This window comes from Lissotriton helveticus, chromosome 10 (assembly GCF_964261635.1).
Source record: "Lissotriton helveticus chromosome 10, aLisHel1.1, whole genome shotgun sequence".
NCBI lineage: Eukaryota > Metazoa > Chordata > Amphibia > Caudata > Salamandridae > Lissotriton > Lissotriton helveticus.
Window position 1 is genome coordinate 252,630,365 of NC_136071.1, and position 19,894 is coordinate 252,650,258.

General features: G+C 49.1%; 1 protein-coding gene across 1 annotated transcript in view; it reads left to right on the forward strand.

Annotated features, from left to right (window-relative positions):
* SMG1 (SMG1 nonsense mediated mRNA decay associated PI3K related kinase) overlaps positions 1 to 19,894 on the forward strand; it is a 1,634,890-nt gene that overhangs the window by 1,359,008 nt on the left and 255,988 nt on the right. The window contains exon 54 of the mRNA XM_078665250.1: positions 7,289 to 7,758. Within this exon, the coding sequence (XP_078521376.1) occupies positions 7,289 to 7,758 (470 nt within the window). The remainder of the gene's footprint in view (positions 1 to 7,288; positions 7,759 to 19,894) is intronic.

Genomic DNA, 19,894 nt, shown 5'->3' on the forward strand with positions numbered 1-19,894 from the left:
CAATCTTCTCCTCCAGCAAGCACATCTCCTTCAACCACGCCACAGGACTCCATTGGACGGACCACAGCTGAGTTCACTTCAACTACAAAAAGACCACGACCCACAACCACCCACACCGAATCCCCCGCAGAAACTGGAATAAAATTACCATTCGAACTCTACGGGACAACGGAGAAACAGCTGCCCTCATCCTACTTGACCTCTCCGCAGCCTTCGACACAGTCTGTCATAACACCCTCATACAACGCCTCAGCAACGTCGGAATACAACGAAAAGCATTGAACTGGATCATCTCGTTCCTCGCTGGAAGAACCCAGAGAGTCCGCCTCCCCCCTTTCCAATCGGAAGCCACTGAAGTCATCTGCGGTGTTCCACAAGGATCATCACTCAGTCCCACCCTCTTCAACGTATACATGAGTCCCCTCGCATCCATCGCGCGCCAACACAACCTCAACATCATCTGCTACGCAGACGACACCCAGCTGATCCTCTCCCTCACCAAAGACACAAACTCCGCCAAAACTAACCTACACGACAGGATGAAAGAAGTGGCCGAATGGATGAAGAACAGCCGTCTAAAACTGAACTCAGACAAAACGGAAGTCCTCATCTTAGGATCATCCCCCTCCGCTTGGGATGACTCATGGTGGCCACCGGCCCTGGGAAACGCACCCAAACCAACGGACCACGCACGTAACCTGGGCTTCATCCTGGACTCCTCCCTCTCGATGACCAGACAAGTCAACGCCATCTCATCATCATGCTTCAACATCCTACGTATGCTCAAAAAAATCTTCCACTGGATCCCCACCGAAACAAGAAAGACGATCACCCATGCACTAGTCACAAGCCGACTGGACTACGGAAACACCCTTTACGCCGGAACCACAGCCAAACTACAGAAAAAACTCCAACGCATCCAGAACGCCTCAGCCAGACTCATCCTAGACATCCCCCACCAAGCTCACATTTCCGGTCACCTGAAAGACCTCCACTGGCTCCCCGTCAACAAGAGAATAACGTTCCGTCTCCTCACCCACGCACACAAAGCCCTTTATGACCTAGGACCCGAATACCTCAACACGCGCCTGACCTTTTACACCCCCACCCGCCAACTACTATCGTCCAATCAAGCCCTCGCCGCGATTCCACGCATCCAAAGATCCACCATGGGGGGAAGATCCTTCTCCTACTTAGCGGCCAAAACCTGGAATTCTCTCCCCACCCACCTCCGCCTTACACAGAACCACCTCTCCTTCAGAAAGCAACTAAAAACTTGGATATTCGATAAGTGGTCTGTTTTGAGAAAAAGGTTATATTTGAAGCATGTATGGCTGTAGATAAGCATGCATTGCATCAGTCCACTCAAATGATTGCAAGTTGTTTTTGTTTGAAGAATTATTTCGAGCCGAGAGGCTGTGTGATGACTCTTCTCGGTGAAATAGCACATGGGCATCGACTCCATTGTTAGATTGTTACTTTCTGCCGAAGAGTTTGGATGTACTGTCTCGCGCTCCAGTTCAAGATTTTTTCAGGCTCCCATTGGTTTGCCAGTAGATCCCTTTACTCAACAGTATTGTCAATATCCCATAGCTACTCTTGCATTCTGATCAAAAGAACAATTTTGCGCGTGGAGTTCTTCCACTTGCCTCCCCTGCCAACTGGCCACGCCTGACCGGGCCCTTGTAAATTTAACAGCTCCAACCAAAAAAAAAGCTGCTAATGGAACACACACTGTTCCATTTCTATCTAAATTTGCATTTCAAAATACCCTCATACCAACCTACATTCGGTTTGTAACTTGCCTGTCGCCCAATCAAAGGGAAGATACCTGTGAAGCCTGCAGGTTGTTCTGATCTAAGAAAACCCTTCGGAATCGACGTGCACAGCTCCTATAAATGCAGTTCAGACATTTTGGCGGCACACCTGACATCTTTGGTTGACTGGGCAATGAATAAGAGGCGGCCTCGGCAGTCCAAGAGGAGTCCTTCTCCATCCACAAATCAGATTCCGAGGGTGAACAAGATCCAGTCATCCTGGAGTCTTCGGAGAAGCGTCGGACCGTAAGTGCACCTGCCCAGATCCGAAGCCCCAAAAATTTGCTCCAACCTATAAAACTGCTCACCGGCCACCACTGCTCAAAAGCCATGGCTCATATGGAAGTACAGACTCGAAGGCCCGCCCTCCGGCTCGACATCAAAACATCGGCCTACAGCACGACCCTCACCAGTTCTGATTAGGCACAGACACATCAGATGTTGGTACCAAAAGACAAAGGGCACAATGCTTCAGCTCCGACCACAACAGCACCGAAAACTAAACCTTTACTAGCACCGAAATGCTAACCCTTCGGACTGAAAACTCCACCTGAGCCTATCCTCGAAAACATGCAAGAGCGGCTCGGTCTGAGCCAAAAGACTTTGCAAATTCACCCCAGAACAAGGATGATTCTCCTTTAACCGGCAACGCCTCAACCCTTTAAAAGACAATTGTCTTTTGAAAAGGCGATTGATGCTCCTGTTCCACCTCTCAGAGGAGGAAAAAGGACATTCCCACTAGCCCTTTATACATTCCTGTTCCTACCTCTCCAACTCTACCAAACCACCCCCAGCCACCACCTGCTTTACCAGACCAATCTGAAGAAGGTGATTTTTCACCACATTCACCCATGTTAGGTGAGAATGATCATGTAGGAGAGGACAAACATTCTAGGCACCCATAGGACGTCTATGATATAGAGCCAGAGGGGACTACAGATCCAGACCTTTACCCTGCACGCCCATCCCCATCAGATGATGTTTCAACTTATCAGGACTTAATAGCCAGAGCTGTATCTTACTATCAGGTGTCCTTACATAAGGACCCTATAGAGGATGACTTCCTCTTTGAGACCCTCATTACTGCTTAGCGAGGTTCTCAATATTTACCAATGCTCAGATGAGTGCTATGTCATGCTGATGACATTTTTAAAGATCACGTATAATCACACCAAGGGTTGAAATAAAGAATATAAGGCAGCATAAACTGACCCTCTGTGTATATTTATATTAGAGGACAGATAAACTCAGACTCCTTGGTGGTAGCCAATGCAAGAAAAAGAGCGAACTCCCGAACAAGTGGGGACGCACCTCCTTCAGTCAAGGAGTCTAAATTTTGACGCCTCCGGAAAGCAGGTTGCAGCCCACTTTGCTAATCATTGGCGAATTGCCTATGCTAAAGCTAACTTTTACCTGTCTCCCCTAGGGCTCACTCAACTCATAAAATTGGAGGGTCTATGCATTTTTAGGCAGCATTTCCATTGCTGACATTGGCAACATGGTCCACACAAAACACTTTCACAAAGCATTCATGTGTGAATGTTCTAGCACGTCAACAATCTAGTATTGGACATGCAGTGCTACATACTCTTTCAAACAATTGTAACCCCCACAAGCTAGCCACCTCTTTGAGAGAGGAACTGCTTTGCTGTCTATGCACAGCATGTGTATCTACAGCCACACATGCCTCAAACGGATTATATTACTTACCCTGTAAGCATCAGTTCTTGGCACCCACCCTCCTCCCTTGATGCCTGTGTAGGTCAGTTTACTGCTTTGGTTTACCTTTATTCACATTACTAGCATGTACATCACATTACTGATACTTAAACTAACTCCATTCCCCCCCCCCTCCCCCCCCTTGCGGAAAAACAATCTTAACAATGAAGTTGATGCACATGTGCAGTATCACATTCAGCCTCGTGACTCAAAAAACTTCTTCGAACAAAAACAACTTTCAATAATACTGCCCAACACTAGATGGTGGAATTATGCAAAGCATGTGCATCTACAGCACTACATGCCAAGAACAGATGCTTACAGGGTAAGTAACATAGTCCTTCCTGTTGTCTAAGATAATATTCTACACACTTTCTGATTCATAAAAGGGTGGGTTTTTACAGAACCGCTGAGTGAGACTGAAAGGAAAGGAGAACAAAAAAAGATAACAAATAACATTACCACTCAATTATGCATTCATCCACCGACACCCATGGCATTCATCACCTCCCCAACCCCCCATTGTAAGAAAGGGTCCTCTTTTTGCATGGTTGCCCCCACTTTTTGCTTAACTGATGTTCTACTTTGACTGAGTGTTCCCTAGGCTCCTGCCAAACAGGTACCCAGGGCCTATGTTTCCCTAAAACTGCATTGAAAAACAAAAACCAATTGGCGCACTCTGGCCCCAGGTCAGCCCCTTGTAAATGGTACCACAGGTACCAACGGCACTGTGGCCAGGGAAGGCCTCTAAGGGCTGCAGCAATTATTGTGCCACCCTTTGAGGACCTGTACCTTTACACACACACACTGCCTTTACAGGCTGCGTATTTCTGGTGCAGAACAAAGGGAAGGGTCGACATGGCACACATCCATGTGTGCCATGCCTACAACCCACTGCCCTGGCATAGATCAGCCACCCCTCTAGCCGGCTGCACTATACCAGTGGTGAGGGTACAGGTGCATGAGCCTTGTACCCCTACTGTGTCTAAACCAATTCTTAGACATTGTAAGTGTAGTAATGCCATTTAAGAGTATTTTGTGCCGGGAGTTTGTCATTACGAACTCCAAAGTACCATAATAGCTTTACTGAAAACTCAGAAGTTTAGTATCAAACTTCTCAGCACATTAAACCCACACTGATGCCAGTGTGGGATTTAATGAAAAATGCACACAGAGGGTATCCTAGAAATGCCCCCTGAAAAACGACCTAACAGTAGTGTCCAGGCTGAGTGGCTGCTCCCTAGCCGCCGCCACCAACAGACATGTTTCTAGACCCCTTGGTCGAGAGCCTGCTGCTCTTGGGGGTCTGAAACAATGCACATTCTGGGAAGAGGTGCCAAATTTCCTCCCCCATGATATGCAGGATCCACGAAGGGGAAGCTTCAAAGGATTGCCGCATTTGTGAGCTTCTCCAGGCCTTTTGCTGCTACCAGCAACTAGCCCTCACCGGTTCTGACCCCCACTTTGGACGGGGAGAATTGCCGGGAAAACCAAGTGAGGAAGGGAGCTGTGCCCACCTTTGCCAACCCCCTTACCATTAACAGGTGGGGGAGGCGAGGTGCAGCACAACTCTCAGCCACCGCCATCTTGCAAATGGGGGGATCCAGCCAACCAGAGTGAGGCGTATGCCCCCCTCCCACTGGAGGGTGGCATAATAGGGGGTGTACCCACCCCTAGTAAGGGACCCATTAGGCCCAACCTTTACTTACCAGTAATGCCCCTAAATCTAGTATTTACGGGCTCCTCTGAACCTTGCCTCCTCAGACAAGAACTAACTAAGAAGAAAAGAAGAAGGACCGAATAAGCCATGCTAAAGCCAAGAAGAGGAGGACGTCCACTGACTTGGCCCCAGCCCTACCGGCCTGTCCCCACCTCGAACCTGCAAAAGCAAAATCCAGGTGTGTCCTGCAGCCTAAAGAACCCGAAGGACTGCCGTGCCTTCCACCCCAAATAGTTTGTCTCCTGTGTACATCGGATTCGTTCACCAACAGTCTCTGACTCCGGCCAAATCTGCGAGTCTGCACCACTCTGTACCAGATACCCACGGCCCGAGTTCGAGTGGCCCAACACCACGAGGAGGTCTCCCCGGTGATCCTGACCTGAGATCTGGTTATCTCTGACCTGCCTCAACCCTCTCCATGACGCCTGCAGTCTCTTTCTGAAGGATCCCCCCAACCGCGACCGGAGCTGGTAGGAAAGCCCACCACCTAAAGACACCCCTGCACCCTTAGTCCCACGGCCTTGGGTGGCCCAACTGACGGTGTCCCAGCATCCCCAGGCATCCCAACTTACCTCTCCAACCGGTGGTCACCTCCAGAAGATCTTCATCCTCAAGCCTGCAGTCTTTGTTGAAATCAGAGAATCTCCAATGAAATCAACAGGGCGCACACGACAAAACATTCTGCACCCAGCCACCCCTGTGCCACTGCAGGTGTACTTTGGGTGCTAACTCGCTCACCCTTTGCCCTGAGCCTAACACCAGGAGCTTTGCTCCCGCAGCCCTGTGGCCTGTTTGTGAGCAGACACCAACGAGAGGTCCCCTATCCCCAATTGGAAAACATTGGACCTCAGCACTCTGCACCCGGTTGTTCTAGTGACACTGAGGGTGCTCTGAGAGTGCATCCTCGACCCTGGGGGAACCCTTGTTCTATCCCCAGAATCTCAACCCCGAAGATAGAGTACTTACCTGTTAACCGATAGCTTCCTTTCTCTCCATAGGAATACACTGTCTGTTTTCCTTTGAAAATTGTTCTAAGTGTGGAGTTGATTTGTATGAAAACCTGAAAAATTGAAACTGTACAACACTGACTTTGTTTACTTTTTCGCTAGGAAATGTCCCAGTGGAGAATCTAGGCATATCACACTGAGTAGAAAAAGTAACTTAAAAAGTAATCTAAAAAGTAATTTCGACATTTTGACTCACCTGTATTTCAACTAATTGCATTTGAACTTGCATTCAATTGTAAAACACAGTTTAAGATTTTGCTAATCATTTATTTCACTTACCTGTGCCAGGCTTAGCTTGGTTCTTAACTTACTAATATTTTTTTACAAACACAATTGGTCGGAGTTCAGTCTTTGAGTGTTTGACATCATTTGCTGATTGAGTGTGTACAACAAATGCTTAACACTACCCTCTGATAAAGCCGTACTGCTCGCCCACAGCACAACAAATAGAGACTAAGGTTCTATCTACTTTTACCTCTGCCTACCTTTGTGGTTCCACTGGACTCTGTGCACACTATACCTCATTTTGGTATAGTATATACAGAGCCAGCTTCTCCTACACCCATCACAACCACACATGCAGGTTTATATGTAAATAAATGCATCCACTCACACAACTCGGTTGTTCCACCCAGACATTTGCATCCATCTGATGGCACCCTTGAAATCACCTACATTTCCAATCCAACCAACAGACACATTGATCATCTATGCACCCCACCATCCATCTACACACTGAACCGTGAAGGCATTCACACCCATTTTTCCTGTTTATTCACCCACACTCATGCATCCACTTATCATTCACCCTCACACAAATGGATTATTGTGCCTGCCTATGTTTTCCTGTATGTTTGTTTTTACTTATGCCTATGTCTGAGGGGCCTTAATGTGTGTTGGTTTGTGTGTGCCTGGGTGCCTCTATGCTCTGTCCCTATATGTGCCAGTGAAGCATAAAACAGAAGCTACACATTGGGTTTTCAATACATTTTTGTTATGAACACAAGTTTTCTTTTATATTGTAGGAACAAGCTCGCTTGAAGATAAGAATTCAGTAAATGGGCCTTCGCAAATGATCAATGTGAAAACCATGTATCGAAATTCCTGTTTCAGCGAAGATCAAATGTCCAAACCAATAAAAGCATTTACAGCTGATTTTGTTCGACAGCTTTTAATAGGTCTCCCAACCCAGGCCCTTGGACTTACCTTGTGCAGTTATATTAGCGCTCTGGGTGTGGACATTATTGCTCAAGTCGAGGCCAAAGATTTTGGAGCAGAAAGCAAGGTTTCTATTGATGACTTGTGCAAGAAATCTGTGGAACACAACATCCAAATCTGCAAGTTTTCACAGCTTGTCATGAACAGGGCTACAGTTCTAGCTAGTTCCTATGATACAGCCTGGAAAAAACATGACTTGGTGCGTAGACTGGAAACAAACATTGCTTCTTGTAAGACAAGCCTTCAAAGAATCCAGTTGCATATTGCAGTATTCCAGGTAAGAGCTTGTAAATTAACTTGCATTGTCGCTTTCCTTAATATAGACCCTATAAGTTACCTATTTTTTTGTACGCAAGTACAAGGTATTTAGGAGCGCTTATAAAACAAACTATTACACATGCCTCCACAGGTTATTTTGCATTTCATGTTTTTATTGTCACTGCCAAGCAATCGCATTCCTCATTATAATATAACATGAAATAACATTGTGCAGAACCCTGTATTTATTCTGTATTTGATCTAAAAATGCTAGAAGGTTGCAAGTCTAGAATGTGGACTTTTCTTCCAGGAAGTGTTCATTAATAGTCATATAACTGGATGTACGGGACCCAGGATCACTTCAAATATACTTGAACACTTGCACTGCAATGTATTACATCCAGAAGCAGGGAGGGACACACTCTCCACAATTGTCACATCTAGCACAGAGCATGTGGAAGTGGGCCATTCAAAGGAACATGTTCCTCATGGCGGAACACCTCCCAGGCAAGGACAACCAGATGGCGGACCTGCTCAGCAGGCATAGCCATCAAATGCACGATTGGGAGATACATCCCTCAGTGCTACAACCGTATTTCCAGCAGTGGGGTCATCCAGAGATAGACCTATTCGCCACACAAGAAAATGCAAAATGCCAAACCTTCGCCGCCAGGTTCCCACACCCGCAGTCTCAGGGTAATGCGATATGGATTAACTGGTCACACAGATTTGCGTACGCTTTTCCTCCAGCACCGCTCATACCGCTGGTGGCGGGCAAACTGCAGCAGCACTCCATGACACTCATCCTAGTTGCTCCAACGTGGGCGAGGCAAGCATGGTACACCACGTTCCTAGAACTCTCAGTGGTGCCCCACCAGCGACTGCGACTCACACCCAGTCTCCTCACTCAGAGCCATGCAGACATTCAGCACCCAGATCCGCAACATTTGAGCCTTGCAATATGGCTCCTGAGGTCATAGAGTTTGGCTACCTGAACCTGCCCCATGACTGTATGGACATCATCAAGGAGGCTAGACGGCCTACAACCAGGGCGTGCTATGCGGCAAAATGGAAGCGTTTTGTCCTTTATTGTTCCAATAATAACATAAATCCACTAGATGCATCAACGCAAAATATCATATGTTATTTGTTGCACCTATACAGATGCAATCTGGCCTATAGTTCCATCAGGATACATTTAGCTGCAATGGCAGCGTATCTTCAGAACAGACAGCTCCTTTCCCTTTTCAAAGTGCCTGCCATTAAAGCTTTTATGGAGGGACTCCAAAGGGTAATTCCTCCAAGACACCCACCTTTGCCTGTCTGGAACCTAAACATAGTTCTCACCAGACTGATGGGTCCACCCTTTGAACCTCTTCACTCTTGTGGAATACAATTTCTGACATGGAAAGTGGCTTTTCTACTAGCGATCACATCGCTAAGAAGGGTTAGTGAGCTGCAAGCCCTCACTATTCAGGAGCCTTTCATTCATATTCATGCTAATAGGGTAGTGCTGCGTACCAACCCTAAATTTATGCCTAAGGTGGTGTCACAGTTCCACATTAACCAAACAATTGAACTGCCAGTATTCTTCCCAAATCCTGATTCAGTGGCAGACAGAGCACTGCACACACTGGATGTTAAGAGAGCTCTCCTGTATTACATAGACAGGACTAAAGATTTCAGGAAAACTAAGCAACTGTTTGTTGCCTTCTCTCCACAGCACAAAGGCAACCCAATTTCAAAATCGGGTATAGCCAGATGAATTGTTAAGTGCATACAGATCTGTTATGAAAAGGCTAAACGCACATTAACAGTTCCCCCAAGAGCGCATTCCTCATGCAAGTTAGGGGCATCCATGGCTTTCCTAGGTAACATTCCTCTAGAGGATATATGTAGAGCAGCCACCATACACACATTCACCAAACACTACTGCGTGGATGTACACTCCAAACAGCAAGCTGATGTAGGTCCGGCTGTTCTCAGAACTCTTTTTCAGACTGCTGCAGCTGGCACGGGCAACCGCCGCTAAGGAGGATACTGCTATTCTATGCACAGATATAAATTCAGCAGCCCACATACCTCGAACGGAATATGCTACTTACCAGTATGCATCTGTTATTGGCATGTAGGGCTGCTGACATTTATATCGCCCGCCCTCCTCCCCGGTACCTGTCGCAGCTGTAGCACTCAGAATTATTCTCAGGCATGGTCATCACTCACTGTATCATACTCCATCTCTGCCACAATGGCGAAAAACAATCTGAGGATGGAGAGGATGCCCATGCGCACTGTAGTCCAGGGGAGGAGCCACCTATCTCGCGATACTTCGAAGACTCTTCCAGGACAACAATGTGCAATCATCCGGACCCAACACTAGGCGGCGATCTATGCACAGATATAAATGTCAGCAGCCCTACATGCCAATAACAGATGCATAGTGGTAAGTAGCATATTCCTTTCTGGATCTCTAGTCAATTGGCAGGTAGCTTGTCACCACCGACTAGCACTGGGCTATCCTGACTCAACACAAGATGCAGGAGTCTTGTCGTACAGGTATACATCTGTAGAGAAAACCCTTATGCCTTTCCTATAACCACCACAGAAACAACCACAGATCCAAACGTAAGGAGGCCTTTGGCAAGTACATGTTCTTTTATGCCAAACTTGTCTTACTATCTGTCAGCGCAAGCTCCCTCCTTAGTTTTTACAGACATGTTTTGTGGGCCTTGTAGATCAAATCCTACCAGCAGTTATGGATGTCTTACAAGCTCGAAAGTCCATACCATAAAGTACGGGTTGGATACGGCAAGGTATGGCTGGGACACAGCTGATTGCTTGTGTCAGGCAATGGGTTTGAATGTGGTGCTTCGGCAGCACACCTGAAATAGGTTTACATGCTTACCAGGGGATGTCCAGGCATCCTTTACAGGCATGCCATTGAGAGGCTCTTGCTCTTCTTTGTGAAAGCGGGCTTTGCCTTAGAGCACTTTTAAGAAAGTTGTACCACAGCAGGTTCCCTGGGGCTGTCGTCCCCAGCCAGACACTTTATGAAACAGTTTTGCCTTTTTCTTGGATAAATATGGGGTTTTCAGTATCGCCGGCAGCAGACCCTGCCCGCAGCACAACAGCCTGCTGCACCTACCACCCCATCTGAACGGCTGACAGCTGAACGGCTGACAGAAGTGACATGTCTGTTTTACAGTAGGAAGTGCACATAGTTTTGCCTAAAGGAGTCCTAGAGTTAATTCTGGTCACAGAAGTATGAACGGGGAGTTACTCCTGTATTTCCTATGCCAAAGAAGGATGGAGACCTTAGTCATGTTTAAGATCTCTGCCCTAAACACCTTACTCAGTAAGAGCAAATTCAAGATGCTAGTACTGGCCTGTTTTTTTCTGCCCTGGATCCTGGAAACTGGTTGGTAGCGTTGGACCGGCAGGACACTTTTTTTCATTCCCGCCCTGAAGACCCACAGGTGTCATCTGCGGTTCAAGTGGGCACGCAGCATTTTTAGTTTGCAGCATTCCATTTTGGCCTCACCAATCCCCCTCAAGAGTTCACATCTGTTTGGACCGCACAATGCCACCTACCAGCATGCCAAAGTAGTTTGTTTGAGTTTCAGGATCCAGTGTGACACCTGGGTGGCATTGCCATTCGAGTATCCCCCAGAAAGGACATTACCAAAGGTAATTAACTTCTATTATGGAGCTCTGCAGGCCAGCTACCTGCAAGTCTACCCACAAGTTTGAAGAAGACTTGTTCTGATGGATATGTCTAACCACAGATTCATCACCATGTGAATATTCCTCTGGCTGCATTCGGAAAACTTAGCAGTACTTTTGCGCACTGGTAGGTGGCATCATTCAGCTTCCTGTTAACGTTGTTCCACTCAAAAGTGATGAACAGAGCTGCATATAGGATCCACTCATGTGTGCTAACTTCAGTTCGTTTTTTTCCACAGCTTCAGATGAAGATCCGGAACTCTGTTACTTTTGTCTTTATCAAGATTTTTCTAACCTTTTTCACATAAAATGTTTATCAGCATGCAGGGAAAATGTCCCCTCCCAAAATGACAGGTTTTAAGCCTTGCATGCACTGTTGCAAACTGATGTTTATGACAGATCCCCAACTGGTATGACTCTGGTGTTTGTGATCTGAACATGACCCGAAGGCCACACAGGATCATGGAGCTGAACTCTATGGGTCAGATGTACGACGCCCAAAATAGCCCCTCGCAATTTGTGATGCGATATTTTGGATGTACAACAGTGTGTAACACTCTGTTGGCGATTCCCAATGGGGTCTCAAATTGAGAGGCTCATGAATATTAATGAGCCTCTCGCAATTTCCGACCCCATTGGGAATGGCTGGCCCTCCCAGGAATGGTGGCCTGCTGGGCTCAGCAGACCACCATGTCTGTGACTGCTTTTAAATAAAAGCTGTTTTTTAAATGCAGCCCATTTTCCTTAAAGGAAAACGGGATGCATTTAAAAGTTTAAAAAATGAAACTTTTTCGTTTCATTTTTTAAGGGAGGGCAGTGGTCCCTGGGACCACTACCTGCCCTTAAAAAATTGTTCCCCCTGAGTTTGTAAAGGAGAAGGGTCCCCTGGGGATACCATCCCTTTTGCGACCCCATTACCACCCTCTTAAAGAGGGTGGTAATTAGCGAGTGTTTTGCGACCGCAATTGCGGTGGCAAAACATTTGTACATGGGGCTGCGCTCACTATTAGGAAGGGAATGCCCCTTCCTAATAGCGACTTCGCAATTCCAAAATAGCAAGTAGGAAATAAATAGTGACTCGCTATTTTTAAAAAATATGTTTTATTCGTTTTATATAGTACTACTTGGGCGAAAGCCGACATCATTTTTTTAAAAAAATTTTTTTGAGAGTTCAAATATAGCAATACAATACAATTGAAATCCAATTAACACAGTACGAGGAAGGAAAATACTGAAAAACATTCATACAAATTGTCGTTTTAACATTTAAATTGTAAAGTGCAAGGTTGTATAAGAGCAGACAATTAGTAAACTGGTTCGAATAACCAAAAGATTTTGTTTAGAATTGAAAGAATACATAGCATACATATATAATAAATGTTTTCACATTTAATATTCCAAAGCTAAGTTCTAAAGTGCAGCGTGCGGAGGTAGAACCGTCGTAATAGACTAATAAATATTTTCAATAAAGCATAAATCAAGTTAAGTAATAACAGGAGAAATCTAAACATCGAACACACTCGATGTTTAGAAAGCCCGACATAATTTGTGACTCGCTTTTTTGGTTGGTACATACCCCTATTGGTTTTTGCATGCGCAAACGGGTTCGCAAAACTGTTTGCGCATGCAAAAACCATCGTACATCAGGCCCTCTGTCTCCAAACACTGCAAGACTCTGCTCTGTGACCAGTCCAAAGAAAGTTCCTGCTTTCACTCATTGCTGAAGCAGATCTTCATCATGACTGAAGTCCTTGGGTAAGTCAAAGAATGAACACAGGAAGTCTAGGTGATAATCGCCCCCAGGAGAGTGGAACCTAATAAAATATCTGCTTGTCCATGGGACAAGTTGCTTCATAAATCTACTTGTCCGGTTAAAAAAAGAAATCTACCTGTCCCTTTAGTGGCATGCAGTGCAGCGACAAATTATGGCAGCAATCTCATTATATAAGAGCTCTGATAATAGCCTTGCTGATTATGCCAAAGCCGATACTATAGCAGGGCTTGAATACTACCAATTTCCATTTTTGGCAACTTTTTCGCAGATCTACATTCTGGGACTGGAGGTAGTTCAGCAATAGTTCCAGGGTTTGCATTCCCTTTTGAGTCTGTGCAAACCTACTAACTTGCATCTTTTAAGTGTTCTCATCAGCTCTTCTCTAACCTTTATATATATTAAGAAAGGTTGGAAAGTTACTCCTGACCAGGGCAAAAGTAAAACTTCTTCCATTGGTTGTAAAATAGTGGTTATAGGTTAAGTGAACTTGCAAACGCTCAACATATTTTCTTAGGAGCAAATCTACACATGTAAATTTGGTCATGCTAAAAATACAGTTTGCAAATATTGTCTATGACTATGATTCCCTGGTCTACTTCTATACATTCTTGTGAATTCATAAAATACACAAATCTGCACTAATGCAAAGACATGCCATGGGTGCACTTTTGTGACTTTCTTTAAGAATTAGGTCACTAATTAGGTATGGCGTTAACCAAGACCTTTTGTTTTTATTAAAATTCTTTCTCTCTCTCTTTCAGTCTATGGGCTGGCTTCACTGTGAGTCATAGCATTCTGCTCTTTCACAAGGAGCATATTGGCACACACAGTAGTTTTGTTCAGTACCCGAAACTTGTGTGGCAATGTGTACTTTTAGAGAACAAAAAATATTTCTGCTTTTGCCAAGGTTTGTTACAACGGTGAGGGCCCGGCAGCTCCCAGAATGAGGTTTTACAAAAGCTGTATCAAAACAAGACATACAACTCACCACCATTGTCAGACCTAGTGGCTTTACCAGTGCTCATTTATTTTCATGTTTTCCATAATCTTGTTGAAAGCATTTACACTGATTTTCCATTATGAATATTTGTGGGAAATATTACCAAGCATCAACACATTTTACTAAATGATGATTCAAAGAAATGGTACCTAAAATTCCACAGTAGTATCACAAGGCTGATCGTTATCCATGACTGATTTCCAGGGGCGGCTGGTCCGGTCGATGGACTTCGTGCAAATCCAGGCCTACCTGTACGGGAGCCCAGTCGCGCTGGCTCTTCCCCGCCCTACGGTACGTTGGATGGGACAGGAAACTCACCAGACAGACGCCTCTATGGAGCGGGCCTGGCTGGAGGAGGTCTGGTCCCTCCAGAATGTCCGTAAATGAGACCACATCGGGATCTCGCTACTTGGGGATGTTTGGGTGGGGGACCATGTTAGATCATTCGCAGACCTACAGCACCGCCACCCCCTCCACTCTTCCCAATTCTACAAATACTGGCTGTTGAGGCACGCCCTCCGAGCCCATATTCAGTCCCCTATTTCCCTCCCCCAATTTAATCCCCTGGAGGCCCAAGTGATAATGGGGAACCTGGGCAGAGGGGGGTCTCGCGGATTTACCGCCCCTTGGTGAACAATGGTCCTGCCTCATTAGACGCGCTCCGAGCCCGGTGGGAGTGGTAGCTGGGTCCCCTGGAAGACGCGGACTGGCGGCACGCCCTTATGGCACCCATGACTCTAACGACTTCCTCCAAGTTATGTCTAGTTCAGCTCTACTACCTCCACACAGCATACCTCACCCTGGCCCGCTTGTTCAGCGCTCACCTACGGCCCTCCCCAGCGTGTCTGCGCTGCATCCACGCCCCAGCGGATTTCTACCATATGGTGTGGCAATGCCCCGTGCTTGCGCCGTTCTGGGCGGAGGTGCAACGTGAACTCATGCAAGCACTAGGGTGGGAGGTCCCTCACGACCCGGTACGACTGATCCTGGGAGTGTTCGATGGATTACGGACAGACAAGCGCTTTCTGGGCACAGCAATAGCGGTGGCAAATCGGGATATCACTGCACAGGCCAGGCCGCCCACTTTGAGGAAATGGAGGCGGGGGTGGACTGGTGCGGTACCCAAGAGGAGCCCCTCTTTGAGGCCCGAGGTTGTCCAGAACTCTTTGGGAAAATATGAGGCAAGTGGTTTAATTTATTGCCAGTGTGAAGGGTCCATTCGGATGCTTAAGTGATGAGTAGCAGGCGGGGGCAGGAGATCGTCCCAAAGTGACGAGTGAGTCTAAACCTTACCCCATTTAATGTGATGTATCTTTATAATGTGTCTGATTGCTACCAATGTTTTTTTGACCTGCAAAAACGTTAATAAACTCTATCAAAAAAAATCCACAGTAGTTTAGCAAACTTCTTTTTTTCCTTGTTGCATTTTTGTGTTAAAATTTCATTTGAAAAGCAAAGAATCATCAATCTTGCTTTAATGCTTCTGCAAATATTAGCATCTAATCAGAGAGCAGTCTGGGAGCATTCTATGTAGCTTCATATTGTTAAACTTTGCACAAGTGTGTACACTATTTTTTTTTTTTTTACTGGAACCACTATCAGCAGTGCAATACGAGCTAACAACACATGTTTAAAATGCTCACCTTAATTATAAAGGCTTTGCATCTGAAAGAGACACGTTAGTATTAGATTCCTTACCTTAGAATATCTCCAGGCGTCAGACTGGATCCGGAAATTTTTGCGTAGCAGTACCCTTGCGCGTCGGTAGGCGTCGTCTGTGGCTCCGCGTCCGTCGTGGGCGCCGTGATGACGTCGTCGGAGTACTTAGACGCCGCCTCCACGTGCTGACGTCAGTTCTTCTTTTTTCCGCGCCAGCAAGCGCAGATCTGGAAAAAGCAGTAACCCTAGTCAATTTTTGACTAACTTTTTTGATCGTTTTGATCATTTCTCGAAGTCTTTTGACTCCGATTGGTGCCGTAGGGTGTCCTGGCTTTAAGCACTGCGAGGATTGCGACCGCCTGATGTCGGTCACGGATCCTCACCACCTGTGTTTAACTTGTCTAGGCGTCGATCACGACGACAAGGCCTGCTCCGACTGCCGGGCCCTCTCTTCGAAAGCCAGGCGGTAGCGGTCCCGCAGGCGACTCGAACTCCGGCAGTCGGTCCCGCGCCGCGAGAGATCTCGGTCCCACGGGAGGTCGAGGGACAGGTCGCAGGCTCGGAGCCACCACAGCTCCGAGAGTAGGCCGCACTCCTCTGGGTCGAAGTCGTCGTCCGGTAAGAAGCACAAGAAGTCCAAGCGGCGTCATCGCTCTTTGGACTCCCCCCGACGCTCGCGCGATGCGGCCGGGGGTTCGGGTGACACCACCCACGCGGCTCCGTTGGAGTCGCGGGCGCCGCGTCCAGCTCCACACCCTCCGGTCCCTGGGCTAAACGCGGCGCCGGAGGAGATCGAGCGCTTCCTCATGGCCATGAGGAAACTCTCTCCTCCGACGGGCTCCGCGGCGCCTTCGGGCCCAGCGGACCCGTCTGGGGCCTCTAGCAGGTCGGGGGCTTCGGCCCCGGCGCCGCAGGTTCCCGTTATCCCGACGCCGCCGGTGCCTTCGGGCCCGGCGCCTCACGGTACGGCGGCCCCGGCGCCTTCGGGCCCGGCGCTGCGGGACCCCACTAGACCTTCTTCGGGATCTGGATCGTCACCGGTGGACCTTATGACCTCCCCGGCGTCGGACCATCAGGTGTCTCCTCCGGCGCCGTCCCCGATGCCCCCTTCATTCCTGTTCAGACGTCGGGACGGCCCGATGGGCGCCGCTCCAGACGTCATTTGGGGAGATTCACTTCTGTGAGCAGGCCCCATTGGTTGAGAACCCGGAGTGTCAGGAGATGGGTGATGAAGAGGATTGGGAGGGGTCTGAGGACCTTCTGACCAGAGAGTGTCAGTCTCATGAGGACTGGGCAGGAGACCTTGGGGAGGCCAGTGGCCTGGACACCTCTCCAGACACTGGTTTTGTCTCCCCTCCTACCGTGGCTTCGGAAGAGGGGGCAACCTACAGTGTGGTGTTGATGAGGGCTGCCAAGGCCTTGGGCCTTGAGCTCCCCGTCGCGGCCGTGAGGACTAATCTCCTCACTGAGGTCCTTAAACCACAGTCAAGCTCGGCTGAGCCTCTGCTGCCCTTTAATGAGGCCTTGACCGACGTTCTTCTGGGCACTTGGTCCAAGCCCGCTACGGGTTCGCCCGTAGATAGGAACGTGGCCAGACGCCACCGCCCCGCCCCGGGCGACCCATCTTTCCTGTCCACCCACCCTACCCCCGAGAGCCTGGTCATCCAGGCCTTCAATTCCCAGACCGCATTCCCGTCGGCACCGCCGGACAGGGAATCCAAGAGGTACGAGCAGTACGGCAAAAGATCTTCTCGTCCCTTAGTCTAGGACTGCGGTCTTCCAACACCGCATGCCTCTTGGGCCGCTACACACACACTCTGTGGAATACGGTCGCGGAAGTGCTGCCAGAGTGTCCGTTGGAGGTACGGGCCAAACTCGGCCAAGCCCTTGTGGAGGGCCGGGATGCAGCCAAATATTCTATACGGTGTGGGCTGGATACCACCGACTCACTGGGTAGAGCGATGGCAACGACGGTGGCGGTCAGACGCCACGCCTGGTTGAGATCCGCCAACTTTTCGGCCGATGTCCAAAACACTCTGATGGACATGCCGTTTGATGGCCGTCGCCTCTTTGGCGACAAAGCAGACCATGCGCTTGAGCGCTTTAAGGACTCCAGGGCTAAGGCCAAGTCCTTGGGCATCTCGGCCCGCGCCAGCAATCGGCTGCTTATCACTCCTTTCGTGGCCACGGAAGGGGTGTACCCACACGTGCTGCCAGCCACGCTCCGCAAGGTAATACCCTACGCGGTGGCGGCCGTGGGAACTGGCGGTCGGGGACAACGGCGAGGTCAGTCCACACCTTCCCCCGCAGCATCCACCTCAAAACCCTCCTAGTCCGTGCTTTCAGGCCCATGTGACGCCAGTGGGGGGTAGGGTTCGCCATCACCACCTCCACTTCGGACAGGTGGGTGCTGCAGATCGTCCGAAGGGGCTACTCCCTCCCCTTCGAGGCGACTCCTCCAGCCATGCCACCGCAGAACCACCGTGTATCGGGGGATCATTTGCAACTTCTGCAGGAGGAAGTTACGGCCCTCTTGGCCAAGGGGGCCATCGAGCTCGTTCCTGGGCCAGAAGTAGGGTGTGGTTGCTACTCCCACTACTTTCTGGTACCCAAGAAGGGCAAAGGAGGCCTACGCCCTATCTTGGACCTAAGGAACGTCAACGGCTTCCTCCGGAAGGAGAAGTTAAAGATGCTGACACTGGCTCAGGTCCTAGCTGCCCTGGACCCAGGAGACTGGATGGTAGCATTGGACTTGCAGGACGCTTATTTCCACATCCCCGTCCTGCCGGCCCACCGGCGCTACCTGCCGTTCACGGTTGGCCACGAGCACTTTCAGTATACCGTGCTCCCCTTCGGCCTTACCAGCGCCCCACGGGTGTTCACAAAGGTGATGGCGGTGATCGCAGCTCACCTGCGCAGGGTAGGGGTTTCCGTCTTCCCCTACCTCGACGACTGGTTGTTGAAGGCGGGCTCGCCCCTGACAGTCGTCAGCCACCTCCAGACTACGGCAGATCTCCTGCACCAGCTGGGGTTCTCCATCAATGTGCCAAAGTCACACCTGTGCCCCTCTCAGAAGCTCCTTTTCATCGGAGCGGTTCTCGACTCGGCGCGGTTTCGAGTTTATCCACCCGAAAAGCGGGTCCGGGATATTCAGGCTCTGATGGCCATCTTTCAACCGTTTTCCCGGGTCTCGGTCAGGTTGACGCAGCGGCTTCTGGGGCTGATGGCCTCCTGCATCCTGCTGGTTCATCACGCCAGGTGGCGGATGCGGGCTCTGCAGTGGGACCTGAAGTTTCAGTGGGCCCAGCATCAGGGCAACCTATCCGACCACCTCCTGATCTCGGAGGGCACTGCGAGACAGCTGCAGTGGTGGCTCACGGACCGCGATTGGGTCAGCGGCAGATCCCTCTCCCTTCCCCAACCGGAGAACGTAGTTGTGACGGATGCTTCCCTCCAGGGCTGGGGAGAGGCGGAGATCAGAGGCCTCTGGTCTCCGGCGGAGGCCCGGCTCCACATCAACTTGTTGGAGTTACGGGCGATTCGTCTAGCACTGAAAGCATTCCTGCCCTCTGTCCGGGGGAGTGTAGTGCAGGTGTTCACGGACAACACCACCGCCATGTGGTACTGCAACAAACAGGGCGGGGTGGGGTCGTGGACCCTTTGCCAGGAGGCTCTGCGCCTCTGGCAATGGCTGGAACGCCAGGGCGGGACCCTGGTGGCTCAACACCTGGCAGGTTCTCTGAACGCCAGGGCGGACGAGCTTAGCCGTCGGTGCATGATGGATCACGAATGGCGTCTGAACTCGGACGTGGCGCAAGGCCTCTTTCAGCAATGGGGAGAGCCTTGGTTAGATCTATTCGCCACCAAAGAGAACGCGCAATGTCATCAGTTCTGCGCGTTGGAATTTCCAAGGCGGCACTCGCTCGGAGACGCTTTTCGTCGCGAGTGGAGTTGCGGTCTACTGTACGCCTTTCCGCCTATACCACTTCTGCCCAGAGT